Here is a 22,344-nt window from a genome sequence, read left to right as displayed (position 1 = left end):
ACATGCTTGTAGGATGTGCTTGGAAGATCTTTAAAGCTATACACTTCAATCACACAGTTGAGCAGGTGCTTGTAAGCATCATATTGATTTTCCTGTGGTTGTATATCTCATATAACTGCTGATACTAAACATTGATTATCAGTTATTCAGCTGACATGAGATAAGTGTTTGTCTGAAGCCTGTCAGTTACTCTGACATGAGGAAGCATTTTTGACCAAATTGTAACTTTGTGACATGGAAATAACCAACATTAATTTTAGGTGTTATATTCTTGATGTTATTTTCTAGGACAGATTGAATAAAACTGATATTAACCCAGTCCTACGGCATGAAAGCATTATTATCCATGAGCCTGTGTTTGACCACACCTTGATGTCCAAGATAAACAACTGTTGGCGGGGAATGAAGCCCTCCACTCTGCTCCATCCAGATAATGTCTGGAGCTGACAGTCCACTGTATCATGTTGTGTATCATTGCATGTATCACAAGGAAAAATATCATAATATCCTGTACACACACGTGATACAACAACCTTCTACACTTCTTTTTCTATTGCTTTACGGATCCGCTGAATAATTTTGTTTAAATGGAAAAGAATACTTCTCAATTTGGTCTGGTGTTTTTTATCCTGCTGATAAACTGATAGCATATTTCACCCAAAAAGCATTTTCTAAACAAGGACCCACTATTAATTATTTCGCATCAATCTTAAGAAACAAACAAGATTTTCGTGTATAAATGTAAAGAATTTCTATGTGTTTGCTACGATCGATATAAACATTATTCAGACTCCCAGCGCCCTGACAAAACAGGCAAACAATGAACTATCATATACATTATTGAATGAGGGAAGGGAGGTTACTCCAATTCCCTTTGCTGATCAGCACTGTTTGTCACTCTTCTGACAGTCATGTTTTTCAAACAGGAATCGAAATTTTTAAGAAATGGCCCAGGTGGAGGCAGAATGCACTTCAGTTGGTAGTTGTATAAGTGTCCTCTTAATTTCCCGCAACATGAACAATCTACAAATTCAAGACATTTTGGTTTGCGAGAGGTATGTGGCTGTATCTCCGGACAAATCATGTTCAGGTTGTCATAAATTTTGAAACAAATATGTATTTGTGACTGTACTGATAGTGCAGACAATAACTCTCTAAAGTCCAAACAGTGTTCCTGCTTGACTCGTCAGGTTTGCATTGCTTAAAGAACAAGCTGTGTTGCAGCTCTCCTCACACATTAAACCCTTTTTGTTTTTTTTATAGCAGCCGACCTGTAAAGGAGAAAACTAAAAAGAAATTATTAATTTCCATTTTTTATTCCACCTGTGTGTAATTTGATGTGTTACTGCACGTGTGATATAACATGTCCCAACATCCTGGCTGTATCATGTATATGTGAGACATAAATAGAGGATAGTATATGAGTGTTCATGTCATACCATGTTTACGACACAAGTGTCTAAATACCGGAATTTTGGCACGAGTGACGTAAACATCGTATGACATGAACATGAGTATAATGTTCGATTAATTACCGAAGAAGATGTCTATATATAGAGACGAATTAAGAAAATATTTTGCACTGATCACCACCACTGTCTTAGAAAACCACAAATCGTCAAATGACATCAACAATCTTCAGCTATGTTGTCGTTTCTAGTGTGACGTCATTCTGACCTCACGTCACGATAAGATTCGAATGTCAACAAAGCCGTCCTGATGACGGAAACAATACTCTGTTGTCTCATGACGTGATATGACCCTAGGGCACATGATTTTTATGAACCCTGATATGTTTGCCCTTGTTGGTAATAATACAGTGCATGACATCAGACAGACAGTGCCATGTAGTGTATCATTACACATCTCACATGACCTGTCATATGATCCTGCCTGCATGTGGGATACGACACAGACAGTGTGTGACATAAAACAGACAGTACACATGTGGCATGTGGTATATTATTGCATATATAATGCGACATGTCAAACCATATAAGTAGTTTTACCCAGTATGTGACATTTAAGGACAACAACTCACTATCATATGTATATTCTGTCTGGTGTATCATTGCATGGATCACACAATAACATGTCATACCATCCTGCCTACACTCAAGTCTCGTTAATCCGTCCTGTTAATCCGACACAAATGATGGGAACCGATCAAATCAGTGCTATTTAGACCCGTTAATCCGACAGTCTCGCTCTCCGGCTCCAACACACCCAATTTGCAACGAATTGCTGATATCACTCATTAATCAGTCTTGTTAATCCGACACAGTGATCAGCGTACTCCGTGGTCATCTGCTCGCGAGTACACAGCCTCGTGTTTTGATGCGAGACGAGTTTGCGAGTAGCTGCATATTTCAATGGCTGCAGAGATAAACTTCCTTCACAATAAACAATTTCTGCTTTAAAAGAACAAAATAGGATTAATCACATACCAAGATTACCTCAATCTCATTAAAGTCAATTACAAGTTCTCGCTACCGCTGAGGACATCCCATTAAAGGTCACGTCAGAAGGACCTGTTTGAATCGTTATCTATCGTGTAGTTGTCCAATTTTCGATCACTGACGTCAAACGTTGATACTACCTATTTCCGTTTATCCGACATACTCGTTAATCCGACATAATTTTAAGCAACCAACAATGTCGGATTAACGGGATTTGACTGTATATGTGTGATCTAACACCCACTGTTATCAGACAAACAGTTCACTGCCATGTAATGTATCACTGCAGATATCACACCATTGTACCATCCCACCTATGTATGAGATGTGCCATGTGATATACTATTGGACAGATCACACATTTCATACCATCCTGCGTGATATATGCCATATAGCACAGACAGTGTATGACATAAGACAGTCAGTACAGTCTGTGGCAAGTGGTATATTATTGCACATATCACATTTCATACCATCCTGTGTGATATATAACAATCTAACACAGCACTTGTGTGACATCACAATGACAGTAATAAATCTGACACAAGTAATGTTAATTATAACCTGAGTACCTGAGTACCAGAGTATGCATATTTAAGAACAATATTTGATTAATTTGATGAAGATGATCAACATGATCAATAGACTGTTATTGTTGATAAACTTTGGAAAAATGTATATATCATTATATTTATATTTATGTCATTTAATAGTTTATGCCAAACATTTATTCTTTTTCCGTTGGGAGAAAAATTAATTAGAATTCCAATTTGAAGTATATTTTTCTAATTCCTTTTATGATTTGTCTTTATTTTGTTGTGTTTTAAAGTTTTAAAGATATATTTGCAACAGGCTTTAATTATATTTTAATTTTTTATTTATATTAATTGGGACAGTAAATGAGGTGGTTCTTTTAAACATTTTACTTATTTATGGTAGGAGAAATTGAAAAAAGACAAACTGCTTTTCATGTCTGTCAACAGATTTCAATTTTTGTGAGTTGGCTGACTCATATGCCAAGTTTTAATACAGTCCCACATTACTGTTTCACAGTGTTTGGATGAACCTTGTTTTGAGCGTTCTTTTGACTTCATTGAAGAAATCATATTGAATATTTTCATTTTTTTGATTATATGGGTTTAATAGAAATTAATTTGTTATTATTTTTGGTACTTGTGTAAAGTTTACATGCTTATTGACATTGGAATTTTGTTTACACATTCTTACTACACATCATTTTCGTACCCAATGCACTCGCATACTTTCCTTGAATGAGTACCGGTACACACAATGCATTCAGACAATTTCGGTATTTGTAGATCTTCCATTTATCATAAAGCATGGGTACAATTGTGGAGGCAGTTCTTCCCGCAACTGTGACATGGGTATTCTCATTGTGAAATGATCTATTATCTCACTTGCTTTGGTGTCATGGCCAAGAAATTAGTTTGTGGACATGTTTATGCAGAATAAAATACCAATAATATATTTTGTTTTCTCTATCTTCAATTGTCTGAAAGATTTGGCATCAATGTTTCTCTTTACAATGTCAGTGAAGGTATGAAATTAATTATAAACTATACAAACTGTTTCATTATGATAATAGTTATATTTTTAGCATGTTTAACTAGAGAATAGTTTATACAAAATGATATAGCATCCTTTTTAGTCAGAGTGACCTAACCCAATTATTAGCACTGGTACTTGTCTTAATGACCGATTTGAGTAGTTCTTTCCAACATGTTATCTAGTTAGCTTCAGATGAACATCAGACAGCTATGTTTAGTTTCTGCCATATAACATGAAATTGTCACAGTAACCATGGTTACCATAAAGTCCTTTCCAGTGACCCTTTCACTGACCCTTTTTCTCTGTCTCGGCACAGAGAAGTCAGCTGGTTACTTGGACAAGAGACCCGTGAAGATCCGGGGTAGAATAGGTCTTCAGCAACCCATGCTTGTCATAAGGGGCGACTAACGGGATCGGGTGGTCAGGCTCGCTGACTTGTTTAATGCATGTCATCGTATCCCAGTTGTGTGGATCGATGCTCATGATATCAATCACTGGATTGTCTAGTCCAGACTCGATTATTTACAGACCACCGTCATAAAGCTTGAATATTACTAAGTGCGGTGTTAAACAACAAACAAACAAATAAACTTAAACAAGACCCAGTGGGGATTCTGGTGCAGAATTGATCCCCTGTACGCCATGCATGTCAAAAGAGCCGATCAAAATTAGACAGCATGTGACCTAATGATTGAGTGTCATGAGGTACCTGGACAGACTGGATTGTTGCTCATGCTATCAATCACAGCTATCACACAGCTTTACTCAGACTATTCAGTCACTCAGTGTGTGGTACAAACTTCACTTGAGAATTAAGTAAACTGTATTTGACAGTGCTGGATTTAATTCAAATATACAACAATAACAATAATAAACATGAAGTACAGACATTGAAAAATGGAAATATTCTGTCTTCAAATAGTGTGTAAGAGTAAACACAGTAATATAAGTATTGGTTACCACACTTGTTGAATACATTCATGATTTTCTTGCATGTTAAAGTAGTATTAGGAGGGAAAACTGAAAAGAATGAGATTTTTGTGAGGTGTGGCTGCAAGAATAGCAGTAACACTTTGTATCACAGGAATTAGGAACAGTGTATCTGTAAAAATGTCACATTGGACCAGTATGGTTGTGGTTTAGTAATATGTCAACAGCAACATTGTGTCTGTTTGGTTGAGGAACAGTGTATCCACATGCTAGGTACAGCAACTGTTTTTGTATATCAACATATTTTTCGATTGTGTAAGATAACATTTTTTTTCAGTATGATTGCAATAGCCACATTGTTTCGAAACAGATTACAGCAACATTGTCTTGGTGTCATTGTGTTACTATGGTATCACTCAGTAGGATGTTGCAGCATCAACAATGTGTAAACCACCATCTTGTATCTGCCTCCAGATGGTCCAACAGGTGCAGGAAGAGAACAAGGATGATGAGAGCGTGTCCTCCTGCATCCTGCTGGTCAACCTCGACTCCGCCCGGGACCTTCCAGTAAGTCTCATCAACCTTGCTCATATTCTAGTATTCCCTCAGTAAATGTTGCTTCTGTTCCTAATCAATCTCATTAAAATCAGATCTTAGTTTACGCTACCGCTAAACAAAGACCTGAGGACATCCAATTACGGGTCACGTCAGAACGACCTCTTGGGAACATTGACCGATCAATGAAAAGACTGACAAGTAATCAATATTAGCCAATCAGAAGGTAGCTTTCTTGAGCTTTACGACACTAGTTTCAAACTGGCGACTACGCTTCGAAACATATTTTGACGTATTCTCGGTTAAGATTTTTAAAACTGATAAAAAGAACATTCTGGAATGGCTTACAGATGGCCTAGATTGTATGGATAAAATCATAAAACCTGTAACTGTCGTTCAGAATACCCTCTGTTAAATATTTCAAGTTTGCATGATCAGAAAACACATTCCGTCTGTCACTTTCATGATCTGGTAAGCGACGCTCTGATTGGTTGGATGAAAGGTCGTTCTGACGTGACCTGTAATGGGTTGTCCCCAGATCTTTGTTTAGCCAAAGCGAGAAGTAGGATCTGATTTTAATGAGATTGGTTCCTAATAGTTATACCACAATTCTACAGTGTAATGCCTGTTGAAGCATGTAACTTACATTGTCAGCAATATAACCTAGGTCATGTAGCCAAATGTGCTTTGCCTGACCTTTGAACTAATCCTCTCGGAAGTATTTATCACTGAGAACACTTCTTTTATCTAACTGTAACTTTTGTTCACCCTTGATAGAAAGTGTCTGAATCCAGGCCTGAATTTTTGAGGCCTGATCGTTTATTGGTAAGACTACTGATGCATTGCTAGGCCCAATATAACTAGACATACAGTGCTTGGGTATAACACATTGCAATAATATTAATAGTAGAATACAGTCACACATTCCTGCTGTTGCTAACTTGTATACTGCTCAAAAGAAGTTTAGGCCATCCCAATTCTTCAAAACAGATTAACTATGGTAATGTGAAAGAATTGGGTATCCCTTACTTCTTTTGAGCAGTACAGATGACTTTCTGTCGCTCTCACGTTTCTTTCTTTTCTGCTATTTTTAAAGGATGTAATGATACACTGTATCCCAATTTGTTTCAGCAACGATCCTCTCTTTTTACGATATATTAATCTTGATAGTTAGGTCCTGATACAACACACAATATGAAACATAAAAACTCAACACTTTTCACAAACTTTCATTTAAAGAAATGACCACAGATGTCCAAACAATATTTTTTCGTTGACTTAGTCATGTAAACCAATCGTGCTTTGAGATTTCTCGCTAAATGATACAAGTTTACAATTCAAATGCCTGATAGAATGTCCTACTAGTATTTTGTAGGGATATTTGACATCAAGCTGCCCAAATAGCGGCACACAATATTGTAAAGCAGTGATACTTTAATAAATTGTTGCAGCCCCGCTTAGTCACTTTTTACATCATCCCTTGAAAAAAAAACACAAATTATTTATGTTAATACAGTGTGTTGGTAGATATCAAACTAACAACCATCTCCATGTTGTATCCTGTAACAAAGTTGATAACATTTAGTGTGGTATGTTTCCCGGCATGGACGATGTTTTTGTGGTCGAATGGTCACCGTATTAAATCATTCCTTGTTTGTATATTGTTTTTTGAGATGACCTTGACCCCACTAACTTGACCTTTGTCTGCAGGGCAGCCCTAAGCGAGATGGGTATTGGGTAAATGTTGTGTTCAGTTCTTGACTAACCTGAACTTGTTGTATTGCTGTGTTTAACAGTTGTTGAAATGATCATGCAAATATTTTTGTGCTAATGTGAGTTTGTTGTTGGACTGGCACATTCACATTAGTTCCATTGCTATGTGGCATTCCTAAGCTGGATGGTCACCGTAGAAACACACTGCCAGTAGGAACCAGATTGTCCACTTGAAATCGTTGTTTTATTTCGCACTGGAGACTTACTACAGAGAATGCATATTACAAGTCAGTTCAAATTTGTTCATGTATTGAAAATTGATGATTGTGATTTTAGCATCAGCGTGCAGTTGAGTTTTCTTGTCAGAGTTGCCACATGTTTGTGTTGCTGAATGTGTGTTTGTTGAAGAAATATTCAGTGTATCAAGTACAAATTACTTCAGTAATATTGTTTTTGTTTCTTTGACCGATTTTAGGAATAAGTAGCTTTGCCTGAGTTTATGTTATTATGCTGCTAAAATCAGTGTTAGGCACTGTGCATTATGTTAGACCTACACCATGAGCTCACATGGTTGCTCAGCGTTACACACAACCAAATGTTTTCCCATAGACTTCTAGAGTAACGTAATATTTTTTTAAAATTATCTAAGCATTCAACAGCTTTTACCTGTACCTGTGTGCACAATTTGGCCTTAGAGCTGCAATAAAAACAAAAGAAATGACCAGCTTAGCCAGCTCCTTTTCCGAGTACAGGAAGCTCAACACACCACCCCCATTTTCGCACCAAATGTCACCTACTTGAAAATAGCTGTGGTCACATTCAGCATAAGTCATCATGTTGAAAAAGACAGTACTAAATATAGAAAAACATGGTCAGTTTTAATAACTGGATGGATGTACATTTAAAAGACATAAAAATCTTACACAATATCCTCCAATCACAGCCTACAGATATCTCTCGATCTGCACTTAAGACTCCCTACGAAAACCGCACTGTCCCAACTGATTCTGATTTGGTGTAGTAGAACCTCAGGTCTTCATGTGCTTTACCATGCTCAACAGCAGTTGTCTCCCCTATATGTAGTAGGTTCCTTTACTATAAAACAAATGAATGGGGATGTTACGGGATGTTTCACTGAACCAACTACTCATCACAATCCTACCTAACCTAACAGAAAGCATTGTAAAGCTGATTTGAGCTATTGCAAGAGGGGGAGGAAGTCCTTATGCAACAAGGCTGTGGCTGTATTTGAGATGTCACTGAAAAGTCATGTTGATTATTGATGACTGGTATGCTAACTTCAATCATGATAGTGAGTGAGTGAGTGAGTATGGTTTTACGCCGCTTTTAGCAATATTCCAGCAATATCACGGCGGGGGACACCAGAAATGGGCTTCACATATTGTACCCATGTCGGGAATCGAACCCAGGTCTTCAGCGTGACGAGCCAACACTTTAACCACGAGGCTACCCGACCGCCCCTCAATCATGATAGAACGGTGTAATTTAATTGGATGCCTATGTTGAGCATCGTGTCATTTGGGACTTATGACAAACTAAAATGGCAAATGAGGGTATGGGGTATTTATCATAACAGAAAGGAGATATTATTCACTGGATAATCAAAAATGAGCTCTCAGGCTGATTTGACAATGAAGCTGGGGAGGTATATATGCAAGATTATTGTCAGTGTGTGGTAAAATGTTTAACCAACACTTGTGTGTGAGTTAGAAAAGGAATGTAACGATACAATGATGGTGAAACTTTCTTGATACAATACTTAACTTGCAGGTAGGCCTGTATGTATCCCTACATTTTGTTGTTATGCAAGATATGTCTTACGAATACAGTCACAGTGACACGCTACAATGAACTGAAACTGAACCTTGTGATGTTTCATCATTAAAGAGGTTATAAAAGACCCAACCAAACCAAATTTTGTCAATGAACAATAAATAACAATGATTTCAGAACTGTTGTAAATACTTTCAGTTTATATTTTCATGCTGAATAATATATCCTTGTGTTATCTATTTTATCCTACAGTTTGTTTTGTATCAATACATGGCCTCACAATGCGGTACTTATATCACTGCAAAGAGAATGGCGATACCATAAAACCTAGGGACAGACTATTCTATATTCTAAGGGGGTACTTGATTATTTGTTTCAGAAGTTTGTACTCCAGTAAATATTTGGGACCCAAAACACAGAATTTTCAGAAAAGCCAGCATGCCCAGGGAAAATATTTTGTTTGTAAACAGGAGGACAAATGTTCTTTTTACAATTTTGGGGTACAGATTATTTTTTTAAATTCTAGATTATGATCTAGGTAATATTATTATGGTTGGACCCATATGTTTATAGCTCAAGGGTTACCATAATTATACCAAGAACAGTAGTTTGTATTTATTATGAAAAGTATTTTAAGAAGAAATAATAAGATCAAACAGTATGCATCGAATGAAACATGGTTTCAGTCAAGCATATTCTGTGAAAGGTACTCTCTACATCACAATCTACTATAGAAGAAGCATCACAGTTTGTATCATATTGCCAATTCACTGTATCGTTACACACCTGATGTTAGCGTTGTGTGCCACATGTTGAACAAAGCACTTTTATCTTTGATTTCAGGCTGTAGTTTATACTCCAGAAAATTCGAAAGTGTGGAATAAGTTAGTGAGTGGACTGTGAGGTCTTGAGGTGGACATGGGTGGTGATCTGGCAGGTCTGTGGGAAAACAACAATTTGTGTGTGTGTATTGGGGCTATCCCTCGCTGTGTGTGTGTTGGGGCTATCCCTCGCTGTGTGTGTGTTGGGGCTATCCCTCGCTGTGTGTGTGTTGGGGCTATCCCTCGCTGTGTGTGTGTTGGGGCTATCCCTCGCTGTGTGTGTGTTGGGGCTATCCCTCGCTGTGTGTGTTGGGGCTATCCCTCGCTGTGTGTGTGTTGGGGCTATCCCTCGCTGTGTGTGTGTTGGGGCTATCCCTCGCTGTTTGTGTGTTGGGGCTATCCCTCGCTGTGTGTGTGTTGGGGCTATCCCTCGCTGTGTGTGTGTTGGGACTATCCCTAGCTGTGTGTGTGTTGGGGTATTCCTTGCTGTGTGTGTCAGGGCTACCCATCACTGTGTGTGTGTTGGGGCTATCCCTCGTTGTGTGTGTTGGGGCTATCCCTCGCTGTGTGTGTGTTGGGGCTATCCCTCGCTGTGTGTGTGTTGGGACTATCCCTAGCTGTGTGTGTGTAGGGGTATTCCTCGCTGTGTGTGTCAGGGCGACCCATCACTGTGTGTGTGTTGGGGCTATCCCTCGCTGTGCCAGAGACCTAAAGGCACAATAGGGAGCTGTGGTGTGAGGCTTACGATCTACATGCTGTTGTTTTCCTTGGCAGACCTGGCAGTGTGAGTGAGAACTCCCTGACTGTGGACTGGAGGCTGGGCTTCCTAGGGCTGCAACTGTTCACCACAATGTCATACTGTCATGTTGAGCAGCACAAATCAGGATACACTTTATCTCAACTCACATTAAGATACTAGCTTCTCATTGGTTAAGGAGTTGGCAAACTGAAATATCATAATATATACTTATACTTATTGGACTTTATATCACTGACCAAAGTTTTCAATCTGCTGAAGTATCCCAGCATTAGAGTTGTTTCGAATCAGGGAGTACACGAGCTATACCATCCCTCATTGTATAGAAGCTATACCATCCCTCATTGTATAGAAGCTATACCATCCCTCATTGTATAGAAGCTATACCATCCCTCATTGTATAGAAGCTATACCATCCCTCATTGTATAGAAGCTATACCATCCCTTGTTGTATAGAAGCTATACCATCCCTCATTGTATAGAAGCTATACCATCCCTCATACAGAGGCTATACCATCCCTTGTTGTAAAGAAGCTATACCATCTCTCATTGTATAGAAGCTATACCATCCCTCATTGTATAGAAGCTATACCATCCCTCATTGTATAGAAGCTATACCATCCCTTGTTGTATAGAAGCTATACCATCCCTCATTGTATAGAAGCTATACCATCCCTCATACAGAGGCTATACCATCCCTTGTTGTAAAGAAGCTATACCATCTCTCATTGTATAGAAGCTATACCATCCCTCATTGTATAGAAGCTATACCATCCCTCATTGTATAGAAGCTATACCATCCCTCGTACAGAAGCTATACCATCCCTTGATGTATAGAAGCTATACCATCCCTCATACAGAGGCTATACCATCCCTTGTTGTAAAGAAGCTATACCATCCTTCATTGTACAGAAGCTATACCATCCCTTGTTGTATAGAAGCTATACCATCCCTCGTTGTATAGAAGCTATACCATCCCTCATTGTATAGAAGCTATACCATCCCTCATTGTATAGAAGCTATACCATCCCTCATTGTATAGAAGCTATACCATCCCTCGTACAGAAGCTATACCATCCCTTGATGTATAGAAGCTATACCATCCCTCGTACAGAAGCTATACCATCCCTTGATGTATAGAAGCTATACCATCCCTCATTGTATAGAAGCTATACCATCCCTCATACAGAGGCTATACCATCCCTTGTTGTAAGAAGCTATACCATCCTTCATTGTACATAAGCTATACCATCCCTTGTTGTATAGAAGCTATACCATCCCTTGTTGTATAGAAGCTATACCATCCCTCCTTGTATAGAACCTATACCATCCCTCGTACAGAAGCTATACCATCCCTCATTGTATAGAAGCTATACCATCCCTCATTGTACAGAAGCTATACCGTCCCTCATTGTACAGAAGCTATACCATCCCTCATTGTATAGAAGCTATACCATACCGTATTGTGTAGAAGCTACACTCCCAGCTTAAACCAACACTGACACTTGACTTATCAGAAAGTAATCACGTTAATTAAAGGTTGCCTTTGTTAATCTTCTCATGTTCCAACCAAACTATCTGGTGATATGTATGGTATTGTGATCTAGGTGAAACGTTTCAGCCCTAGTGTAAACAGCATGACACTGTAAAGCCACATTTATCAGATCTCAGCCACTGACAACATGGACACTGGTAGGGTCCTCCTGTTGGCAGTTGCTGAGAGGGTCCAGCAGTGTGAGCTGGTCTCTGGGCATCCTCAATCATCCAGTGTATTTTCTCTCCATTCCCCTAGGACACATACCCAGGACCCACTCAACACCACAGCTACATTTGCAAGTGACATCACTACCTACATCGGTCATATCTCTAACCTAGCACAGAATTTCTTTTGCTCAGGACAGTAGTTTGATTGGACTGCTATTTTTAGCATCATGCCATTCAAATAAGGTTCAAAACAGCTGTGGTAGTGAATGGGTCCTGGGTATGTGTTATAAGAGAATATAATACCCTACATAACTGAGGATGGTCTCCGGTGGAGTATTGTCATGTGGAGGGGTTGGCAGCTGGTCCTATGATGTAAGCATGACAGGATGTGACACTTGGTCCTATGATGTAAGCATGACAGGATGTGAATGTGGTTGTTGCAGCAACAGGACAGGAACGCACTCCCTTTCCTCCCCCTTACCCATGCTTGCCGTAAAAGGCGACTATGCTTGTTGTAAGAAGTGACTAACGGGATCAGGTGGTCAGGCTCGCTGACTTGGTTGAAGCATGTCATCGATCCCAATTGTGTGGATCGATGCTCATGATATCAATCACTGGCTTGTCTGGTCCAGACTCGATTATTTACAGACCACCGTCATATAGCTTGAATATTGCTGCGTGCAGCGTAATACAACAAACCAAAACCCTCCTTCTTCCCCATCATCCGATATACGGTGACTTGTGTCTGCTTTGGTGATGGTCCTCCTCCCCCCTGCCATGGCTAGGTGTTGAATCTTTAAACATATTGGCAATAACTGTGTGGTTTGGGAACTTTGAAAAATTGGTTAATGTGTAAATGAATATTTTCCACAAAACCTTATTCTGAAAGTATCAAGTCTCCTATAATGTGTTTCCAATAATGATATGCACAATTTCTTTTTTGTACGTATATCTGGTGTATCTGCTTGTTTGTTCTGTTGCTTTGTGCAAGCTGTTAGTCATGATTTATGTACTTATTCTTTAATGTGTGCACAGAAAACTGTTCAGTAACTCTTTATCATGCGGGGTAAACCACATAAATGTTTGCTTTGATTCTTTGAGGTCGTTCAGTTTGTAGTTATTGGCTTTTTCTTTTAATTTGCTTTTTGTCATTAAGTAACAGTTAACAAGTGACTTTAAACCAAATTGCACCAACTTCTATTCCATTTTCAGCAATTGACTAATGTTTGTACCATGTTTATTTCAATGGCAATGGCCACCAGGTACACTGTGTACTGCTGTCAATGGCCATCAGTTCCATAATGTGTTAGCCTCACTTTGATATATGTCAGCCTCACTCTGATAATCTCATCACTCTGCAGCGAGGGAAGAAGACACTGTCTGAACCGTCTCCCCAAGTGAACCTCTATGTGGGCCAGAGCAAGCACAAGAGCGGGATCAGGGCTAACACTAATGAGCCCCGCTGGGAGGAGAACTTCCGCTTCCTCATCCACAACCCCAACTACCAGAACTTGGATGTTGAGGTGAGAGAGCATGGAGATAATTCTTGGTCTTTGTCTTGATATCTTGTACCTTTGCTGAGGTAAGTGGGCTAGGGTGAAGATGTCAAGTGTTTATGTGAAATATTCTGCTGGTGTGGCGGTGAGCTATCTGCCATCTGATGATTAGATCTGTAGCTTTTTTAAATATTTTATATCAGTGTTCTGCAAATCTGAGTAATAACAATTTGAATAAAATTGTATTTTTCCTACGCAATTTACTTAAACTATGTTTCAAGGGGACACAGGTGACCCAGTTGTCTAAGGCACCACAATTCACTGTGCATAAGTGAGTGCATTGGGCACAACAGAAACCTTTGATTTTTGGTTCGAATCCTCATTTACCCCGACTATGTTTCTAGGTTTGTCAACACCATAACCGTGCTTGTGGGTTTCATATAGTGGTAAACGTATGACCTGCATCACTTCAGGCTTTCCTCCCCATGAAGCTGACGTGCTGTGATAAAACTGGAATACTGCTAAAAGCGGAGTTAAACCTAACTCACTCAATCACTCAATCACTCAATCACCATGCCTCAAGGACCCCCTGGCCCCCTTAGTATTGAACACTGCTTAATACATAAGGATATCAGCTTCTTTATTGATGTAGTGGGTGAACCTAAGGGATAAAGTCCTCACATGAACATCCCCATGATCGTTGCCTCCCACGTGGTTGTAGGTGCGGGACAGTAAGAATGACAAGGTGATCGGTGCCGCCACCATCAAGCTGAAGGAACTGCTCTCAGCCTCAGACATGGTACTGGACCAGAAGTTTGACCTGAAACAGAACGGGCCTGCCGGAGTTCTGAACATGAGGCTGGCTCTCAGGGTGAGATTATGCACTGTGTTGTAAACTGTTGTACACACTGTTTTATACACTGTTGTATACACTGTTACATACACTGTTGTATACTGTCATATACACTGTTGTATACACTGTCATATACATTGCCATATACACTGTCATATACACTGCCATGTACACTGTCATATACACTGTTGTATACACTGTCATATACACTGCCATATACACTGCCATGTACACTGCCATATACATTGCCATATACACTGCCATTTATATTGCCATGTACACTGCCATACACACTGCCATACACACTGCCATAAACATTGCCATATGCACTGCCATACACACTGCCATACACACTGCTATATATACACTGCCATGTACACTGCCATATACACTGCCATATACATTGCCATACACACTGCCATATACATTGCCATATACACTGCCATGTACACTGCCATATACATTGCCATATACATTGCCATACACACTGCCATATACACTGCCATGTACACTGCCATGTACCCTGCCATACAAACTGCCATATACACTGTCATATACACTGCCATACACACTGCCATACACACTGTCATACACACTGCCATACACACTGCCATATACACTGTCATATACACTGCCATACACACTGTCATATACACTGCCATACACACTGCCATACACACTGTCATACACACTGTCATACACACTGCCATACACACTGCCATATACACTGTCATATACACTGCCATACACACTGCCATACGCACTGCCATACACACTGTCATATACTCTGTCATATACATACAATATGCTCACAATAAGGGTAAGATAATGACTAACTGTTAATTAATGAGCTTATGACTAAAGAAGTAATCAATTAGCTCTTCTTCATGAAATAATTTGGTTTTAAGGCTTTGTGGAGTCGGACTTCCCTGTAAGTGATTTACTTTCTTTAGAATTAAAGAAGCAGTTATAGAATCATGTTTATGTTGCAGGTGCTGACCCCCAACTCAAACCCTGACTGGCTGGATGAATGTGAGCCCCTTATCACCGAGCCACCCCCCAAGAAGGAGGGAGAAGGGAAGGAGGGGGCAGGGGATGCAGGCGGGGCACCTGCGGGGAAGAAGCCTGAGGGGACATCTGTGGACAAGCCATCTCAACCCTCTCAGCCTGCTCCTGCAGTGGATGAAGTTATTCCACCCGCCTCCAGCTCCGTGGATGCTGAGAGTAATCTCCGACAGAGGAAAGCACCTGCACAACAGAAGTGAGTTCATGAGATCAAGGCATGCAGTAACTATCCTGTTACAACTGCTATTGGAATTGAAGTGTAGTGTTGTGTTATCAGGAACAAAAGAATGTTGTGTCAGCCATGTTTCTCATGAGAAGATCCGCGGTAGAATAGGTCTTCAGTGGCCCATGCTTGCAGTGAAAGGCAACTACCCGGTATGCGTGTCTTAAGAGGCGACTATAGGGATCGGGTGGTCAGGCTCGCTTACTTGGTTGATCCATGTCATTGTATCCCATTTGCGTGGATCGATGCTCGTCATGTCAATCACTGGATTGTCTGGTCCAGACTCGATTATTCACAGCCCGCCGTCACATAGCTGGAACATTGCTTAGTGCGGCGTTAAATGAACAAACAAACAAACAAATCTCATTAGAAACATATTTTGGATAATGAGTTACCTGTGTCAGTGATGTGTGTACAGGATGTTACAAGCTGAATGGGCTTGTACACCACGAGACAGTAGGTTGAAGGATGTAAATGAATGTTCAGCTCATAAAATCCCAACAACACCCTACAAAGAACACATGTAACATATTTACACTGCGTCTTCACAAGTACAGAGACTTATTTTCGGTATGGTGACTCTAATTGTAAACAGGGTCAAGTCTGACATGAGAAGCAGATGATGTCATTTGAAACACTATGGCATCATGATGTCTGCACAGGCCAGCCAACCGATGTGTGTGGGTTTTTACAGATGGAGTCTGGCCAATCAAATAGCTGGATTTTACTACGAGTAATGATATTGCTTTGCAATGGTATAAGGATCTATACCGAAACATCGCATCATAATAGAATATAATATACCACATTTTTGTATTGGACATTCAAAGTTTTTGATCAATGTTAACATTCATGTTTTACATGGTATGTTTGAAAATGACTTACACAAGGGTGATCACCTTTTTTAAAACCTTTTTATTTGCTTTCTATTTCCCTGCTTGTAAGGTGGATGTTGTATCTTTGCAGAGTTGTGGACACGAAGGGGGAGTTTGGAAATGGACGTATTCAGATGACGTTCCGATACAGCGCCCAAAGACAAACTCTTATCATTGTCGTGCACAAATGTGTGTAAGTAGACCACACTCTTGTCTTTCCTCAAATGTCCCCCTGTGTAATGGTTTTATTAAACACACACAAGCAGATTGAAGCACATGTAAATTTAACACACTGATGAAACCAGATCTCAAGCACACCCAAACACATTGGAGATTTGAACTAAAAGTTTGACAAAACGATCACAGCGCCCAAAGACAAACTCTTATCATTGTCGTGCACAAATGTGTGTAAGTAGACCACACTCTTGTCTTTCCTCAAATGTCCCCCTGTGTAATGGTTTTATTGAACACACACAAGCAGATTGAAGCACATGTAAATTTAACACACTGAGGAGCCTGGATCTCAAGCACACCCAAACACATTGGAGATTTGAACTAAAAGTTTGACAAAATGATCACAATATTAAGGTAGATCTTGTTTGTTGACAGGAACCTGCTGCCACTGGACAGCAACCATCTGTCAGACCCCTATGTACGTATGTACCTGCTGCCTGAGAAGTCCAGCTCCTCGCGGAGAAAGACGCAGGTTATCAAGGACAACCTCAATCCTGTATTTGATGAGACGTGAGTATACCGTGATATGCTCAGTATATGCAAGCTTACAGCAGTTACATAGCCCATATGTGACTGTTTAGAAAAACTTGAAATTAATGTTTGGATTATCATGATTATATCAGCTGGATGGCTTTTGCATCTTGTCAGTTCAACCAGAGTTCACAAGAAAACACTCTGTTAAGTAGAGAACCTCACTTGTGTGTCTTCCATGATCAAATATGTCACAGGGGTGAGAATTTTGTGAGATCCACAAATTTTGAGCCCAAGATTTATTAAAATCTGGTGGCTTCAGGGAGCCAAGCGGCCCTGAACGTCCATAAACACCTCCAACTTATGGACCACGGTCCATTGAAAAGAAGTTTCAGCTGAAAAGGAAAATACTCATTCTCATCCCTAATGTCAGTATTGTTTGAAAAAACTTGCTTGCTGGGGATAGTTGTACTGTTTTCGATAAGTGTTGACATATTTGAGTTTGGAAGTCTTTGAAAACTGTTACAGCTATTAATTTCTTTCTCCTTTGATTTGTTTGGTCAGCAATGTTCCAGCTGTACGACAGTGGCATGTAAATATTAAAGTCTGGGCCAGACCAACCTGTGGTTGATATTATGAGCAACTTCACACACTGTTGCCGTATGTTGAGCACAAAGAAGCTGGTCATTGGATTGCCTGGTATCTTGGGTTTAGTTCTTTGAAAAAGGGAGATTGTTTGGCACTATCAAAAGATGATAAAAAAGATGATATGTGGTACTTCTTCAAGTACTTTACAGCCTAGAAATAAAAAGGCATGTTACTTCATTTCAGAGTAATTTTATGTGGATCATACGGCCCTCTATATCTGATACTTGGCCCATCATTATTCCATGGTTCACTTCAATCTGTAGGTTTTACTGACATGGGCTTTATGAACCATTCACTATTTCACTGGGTACTGTTTTTCTATTGCAGGTTTGAATATCCAGTAGGTCCTTCCGAGTTGCCCAGCCGGTCGCTGGAGATCTGTGTGAAGAATGAGGTTGGGGTGTTCTCCAGCAGCAAGAAGATCATGGGTGTCGTCAACCTTGACCTTAAGAACCTGGACACTTCAAAGGCAATTACAGAGTGGTGAGTTACCTCCCTTTAGTAGACTCTCCAATCTGGATATGTGTGACCTCAGCTGGTTTGAGGGTCTCTCTCTCTCTCCCTCTCTCTCCCTCTCACTCTCTCTCTCTCTGTCTGTCTGTCTGTCTCTCTCTCTCTCTGTCTCTCTCTTTATCTGTCTGTCTCTCTCTCTCTGTCTGTCTGTCTCTCTCTCTCTCTCTCTCTGTCTGTCTGTCTCTCTCTCTCTCTGTGTGTGTGTCTCTCTCTCTCTGTCTGTCTGTCTCTCTCTCTCCCTCTCTCTCTCATTTTCTCTGTAATTTCTTATTTTTCATATATCTCTTCAATGAGCCATAGCATCCATATGCTATTACATATCTTGGACAGTGATATGGCAAGTTTAAAGTAAACCCATGTGAGGAATGAAACCCAGCCTGACAAGCGAACACTATAACCACTAGGCTATCCCACTGCCCCAAGTACACCAGAAGGATGGTACGAGTCCATGTTCGGAACATAACAGTTTTACAAATTACATCCCTGCACTTTCTTGTGTCCTCAGGTTTGACCTGCGTCCCGAGGATAACACTGAGAAGATTTCACTGGTGGAGTCTGACGTGTGACTTGCAACACCTTGAAGTAAAGTGCTGAGGTGATTTTCATTTTTATTACTTGGTTCACGGATCTGACTCGAAATTAGAAATAAATTTAAATTTAGATTATGATTTTTTTAATTCTTACCAAGTCAAATTTAAATAAATAATTTGCAATAAAAATCGTGACAAAAAATCTGTAAACCAAGTAATTAAATGGAAATGCCTAAGGTGAATACTCTGTGGCGAACACAATGCTTCGAACAGTCTGTCAAGTGCTGCTACGCTGCTACTGTTAATAATACTCCACACCTCTACAAGTGTTGATAGCCAAGCTGCACTGGTTCTCTATGTGGCCTACTTATCAATGAATGCTATTTTCCTGAGGACATTTCTATATAGCACTAGTATGTGGCGGATGTCTGGTGGTAGGATGGGAATGTACCTGATTCAGACAACGTTGTTGTGTTGGAACCATACATATAGGTCGCCATGTCTTGGGTTTATCTCAGATTCCAAGCCAAGCGCCATTGTCAGACAAATTGGGGGAAAAAGCTTATTTTGTTACTTACTGGTATTTGTTGAGGGGTTCGTAAAGACTTCCTTCAAAGCATATTGTAAAATTAAAACATGAAGCCTCTTCCTGTTTGTCGGACCTGTTATCTGTGGGATGCAAGACACCTCTGCAAAACAATAACATAAGTTATTACAAAAAATAACATGACTTGGCAAATACTTAATTCCAGTTTGGGAATTTTGACTGACATTTGGTTCTGATTTGGGGCCGAAAATCAGCCTCTGAGCAGGCCTAGATAATCCATGCATGTAAAAGTAGAACAGGTCTTGTACTGACCGGAAATAGGAAGCAATATGTTTGAGTAGGACAGCCGTGTTCCATTTCTAGTAGATTCTGCTTTAGAATGTGGTTCTGTCTTTATCAGTGCAATTGTGTGCAGTTCAGCGTTGTGGTTATTTATATCTTACAAGGAAATATCTGTACTGTCATTCAACGATTTAGTAACTTTCATACCACTGCTACTGTGAAGTTGCAAAATGTCGTTTAAAGGCATCGATACATTTATTGTTGTGATAAAACATGCCTCAGTGTCAGAAGAATTATTACGAATTTGAAAAATGATTTTATATAGATAAGTATTCTTGTGTATCAAGTTCATGTGAGGGGTTTCGACAAATATGCTGTTCCAATGGATAGACACAATTACAATATAAAAGGACCAATTTTTAATCGAGATGGGCAAAATGACATTTGGAAAATATGAATATTCTGTTACTTTAGTTTGTTTATTTAAAGAAAGCAGGACATAACTTTGAAGAACATATTTTTCAATGTATCAAATGTTCTGTGGGCCCAGTCACCTGCCTTTCTGTGAGGCTGGTCCTGTTGCCAGGTTGAAAACATCACACTTGTCGAACCCTGACTGCAGTGGACACTTGGGACTGTGCGGATAAATACTGACTGATGTCCTCTAATTGAACATGGTTCATGCGCACAGACTTAGCCTTGGGTGTGTGTAACTGCTGCGGTAGGTTCTCGGTATTTTATTACGTAGTGCTGCCATCTTATATAATTGCACAGAATGTTCACCATCATAATATTTCATGTGTACTTTAGATCTGTATGATGTTAGATTTTATATCTATTTTTGTTTCATTGTCTATTTTCCTTGATGCTGGTTGTCATTGTTGCAATTATGATGAATATAAACTGTTCATGCATCTGTCTGCATTATTTAAGGCTAAAAAAATAATCGTCTTGGTTCTCAGGCACCGCCTGCATCATCATAAAGTTCCCTGCAGGTTTTGTTTTTATTTCCATTTAAAAAAAACACACCAAAAAATCCTTAAATATTCCAAGTCTAACGGTAGTCAAATACTGAATTCCAGTATTTTACTCATCAAAAAATACATTTCTGTAGGGAGGCCCATTTACCAGGTTGATTGTACACAACTGTTTAATGTTTACATACTAGTTTAAACAACCCCCAAAAAAGACACCGCCCGCACTATATTTTCAAAAACAATTTCCTGAGAACCAATTCTTTTATTTTTTTAAGCCTAAGATGTTAAATCCATGCTGGACCATTCTGCTACATATACTTACATATACATTTAAAACTGGTCCTACGAGTCAGCATAATCTTGTTTGTGTCGTCCATCGTTGGACACTTCTAGCTTCTTTTGTTCCTTAGCAGCATTATTTTCAACGACTTTGATTTTAATTAATCAGGTTTCAGTCATTTTCATTATCTGGGTTAAAGGAGCTTATCCATCTAGAGTTCAGAAATTCACAAGGCAGAGTTGCGTCCCTTTACTCATGCCAGATACCTGCGATCACAGGTTCAAATCCCGGGTTCGCTGAGATTGTGTTTCTAGGTTTGTCAGCACCAAACCCATGCTTGTGGTTTCACCGAAGTGGTAAGCGTCTCAGACCTGCATCACTTTGGGCTTCCCCCTCCATCAAGCTGACACGCCATGGTATAGCTGGAGTATTGTTCAAAGCGACAGTAAAATCCAGCTCACTATATGGGTTTGTGATTGTGCTGAACACTGCACCCATTTCACAAAGTGATTGTAGTGCTGTAACTACTATAAGTCCATGATAAAGTATGGAAATATGGTAGTCGCAGAGGTATGATCGCTTTCTGAAATGGGCCAGATCTCCAGATCATGGGTGGTATTCTGTGTCACTGGTAGACCAGTGCTAACCTTGGGTTCTTTGTACATGATGTGCTTGTTAGTCTGCTCGTATCCCGATCACTGCAGTTTGTTTTTCTTGTAGTGATGCGTAGGTTGTGATGTTGTAGACACTGGGCTTTTATAGCTGACATCACATGGTGCAGTCTTCAATGTCTTTCAACACATCACAGTTCCATCCCGTATGCCATGTATGCAAAATGTGCCGTTGTCTATTCAGGTACTCTATATTTTGGATGAAATATGCTTAATGTGATATGTATAAACAAAAAAGTAACTTATAATAATATTTTTGCAAATACTGAAATATCTGAAAATTGGATGATATTTTTTTTTAAAATGATGATCATGTGAATTATGTCTTTTGATAAGTGATTCAATAATATGAAACATCTTAATTGTCCAAATTATGC

General features: G+C 39.6%; 1 protein-coding gene across 4 annotated transcripts in view; it reads left to right on the top strand.

The window, feature by feature from the left end:
* LOC124113554 (extended synaptotagmin-2-like) overlaps nt 1–20,233 on the top strand; it is a 41,962-nt gene extending 21,729 nt beyond the window's left edge. The window contains exons 14-22 of one of the 4 annotated variants that reach the window (XM_046473965.2): nt 5,445–5,525; nt 7,224–7,250; nt 13,664–13,825; nt 14,520–14,669; nt 15,644–15,912; nt 16,906–17,007; nt 17,424–17,558; nt 18,495–18,650; nt 19,186–20,233. In XM_046473965.2, coding sequence (XP_046329921.1) covers nt 5,445–5,525; nt 7,224–7,250; nt 13,664–13,825; nt 14,520–14,669; nt 15,644–15,912; nt 16,906–17,007; nt 17,424–17,558; nt 18,495–18,650; nt 19,186–19,246 — 1,143 coding nt within the window. In that variant the 3' untranslated portion in view covers nt 19,247–20,233. Of the gene's footprint in view, nt 1–5,432; nt 5,526–7,223; nt 7,251–13,663; nt 13,826–14,519; nt 14,670–15,643; nt 15,913–16,905; nt 17,008–17,423; nt 17,559–18,494; nt 18,651–19,185 lie in introns of all 4 variants that reach the window. The other 3 variants (XM_046473957.2, XM_046473987.2, XM_046473976.2) reach the window with 3 other exon arrangements.
* The last annotated feature ends 2,111 nt before the right edge of the window (nt 20,234–22,344 follow it).

This window comes from Haliotis rufescens, unplaced genomic scaffold, assembly GCF_023055435.1.
Source record: "Haliotis rufescens isolate VD_foot unplaced genomic scaffold, xgHalRufe1.0.p SCAF_4, whole genome shotgun sequence".
Taxonomy (NCBI): Eukaryota; Metazoa; Mollusca; class Gastropoda; order Lepetellida; family Haliotidae; genus Haliotis; species Haliotis rufescens.
Note: the sequence above shows the minus strand (reverse complement) of the source record. Positions and strands in the feature narration are given on the sequence as shown.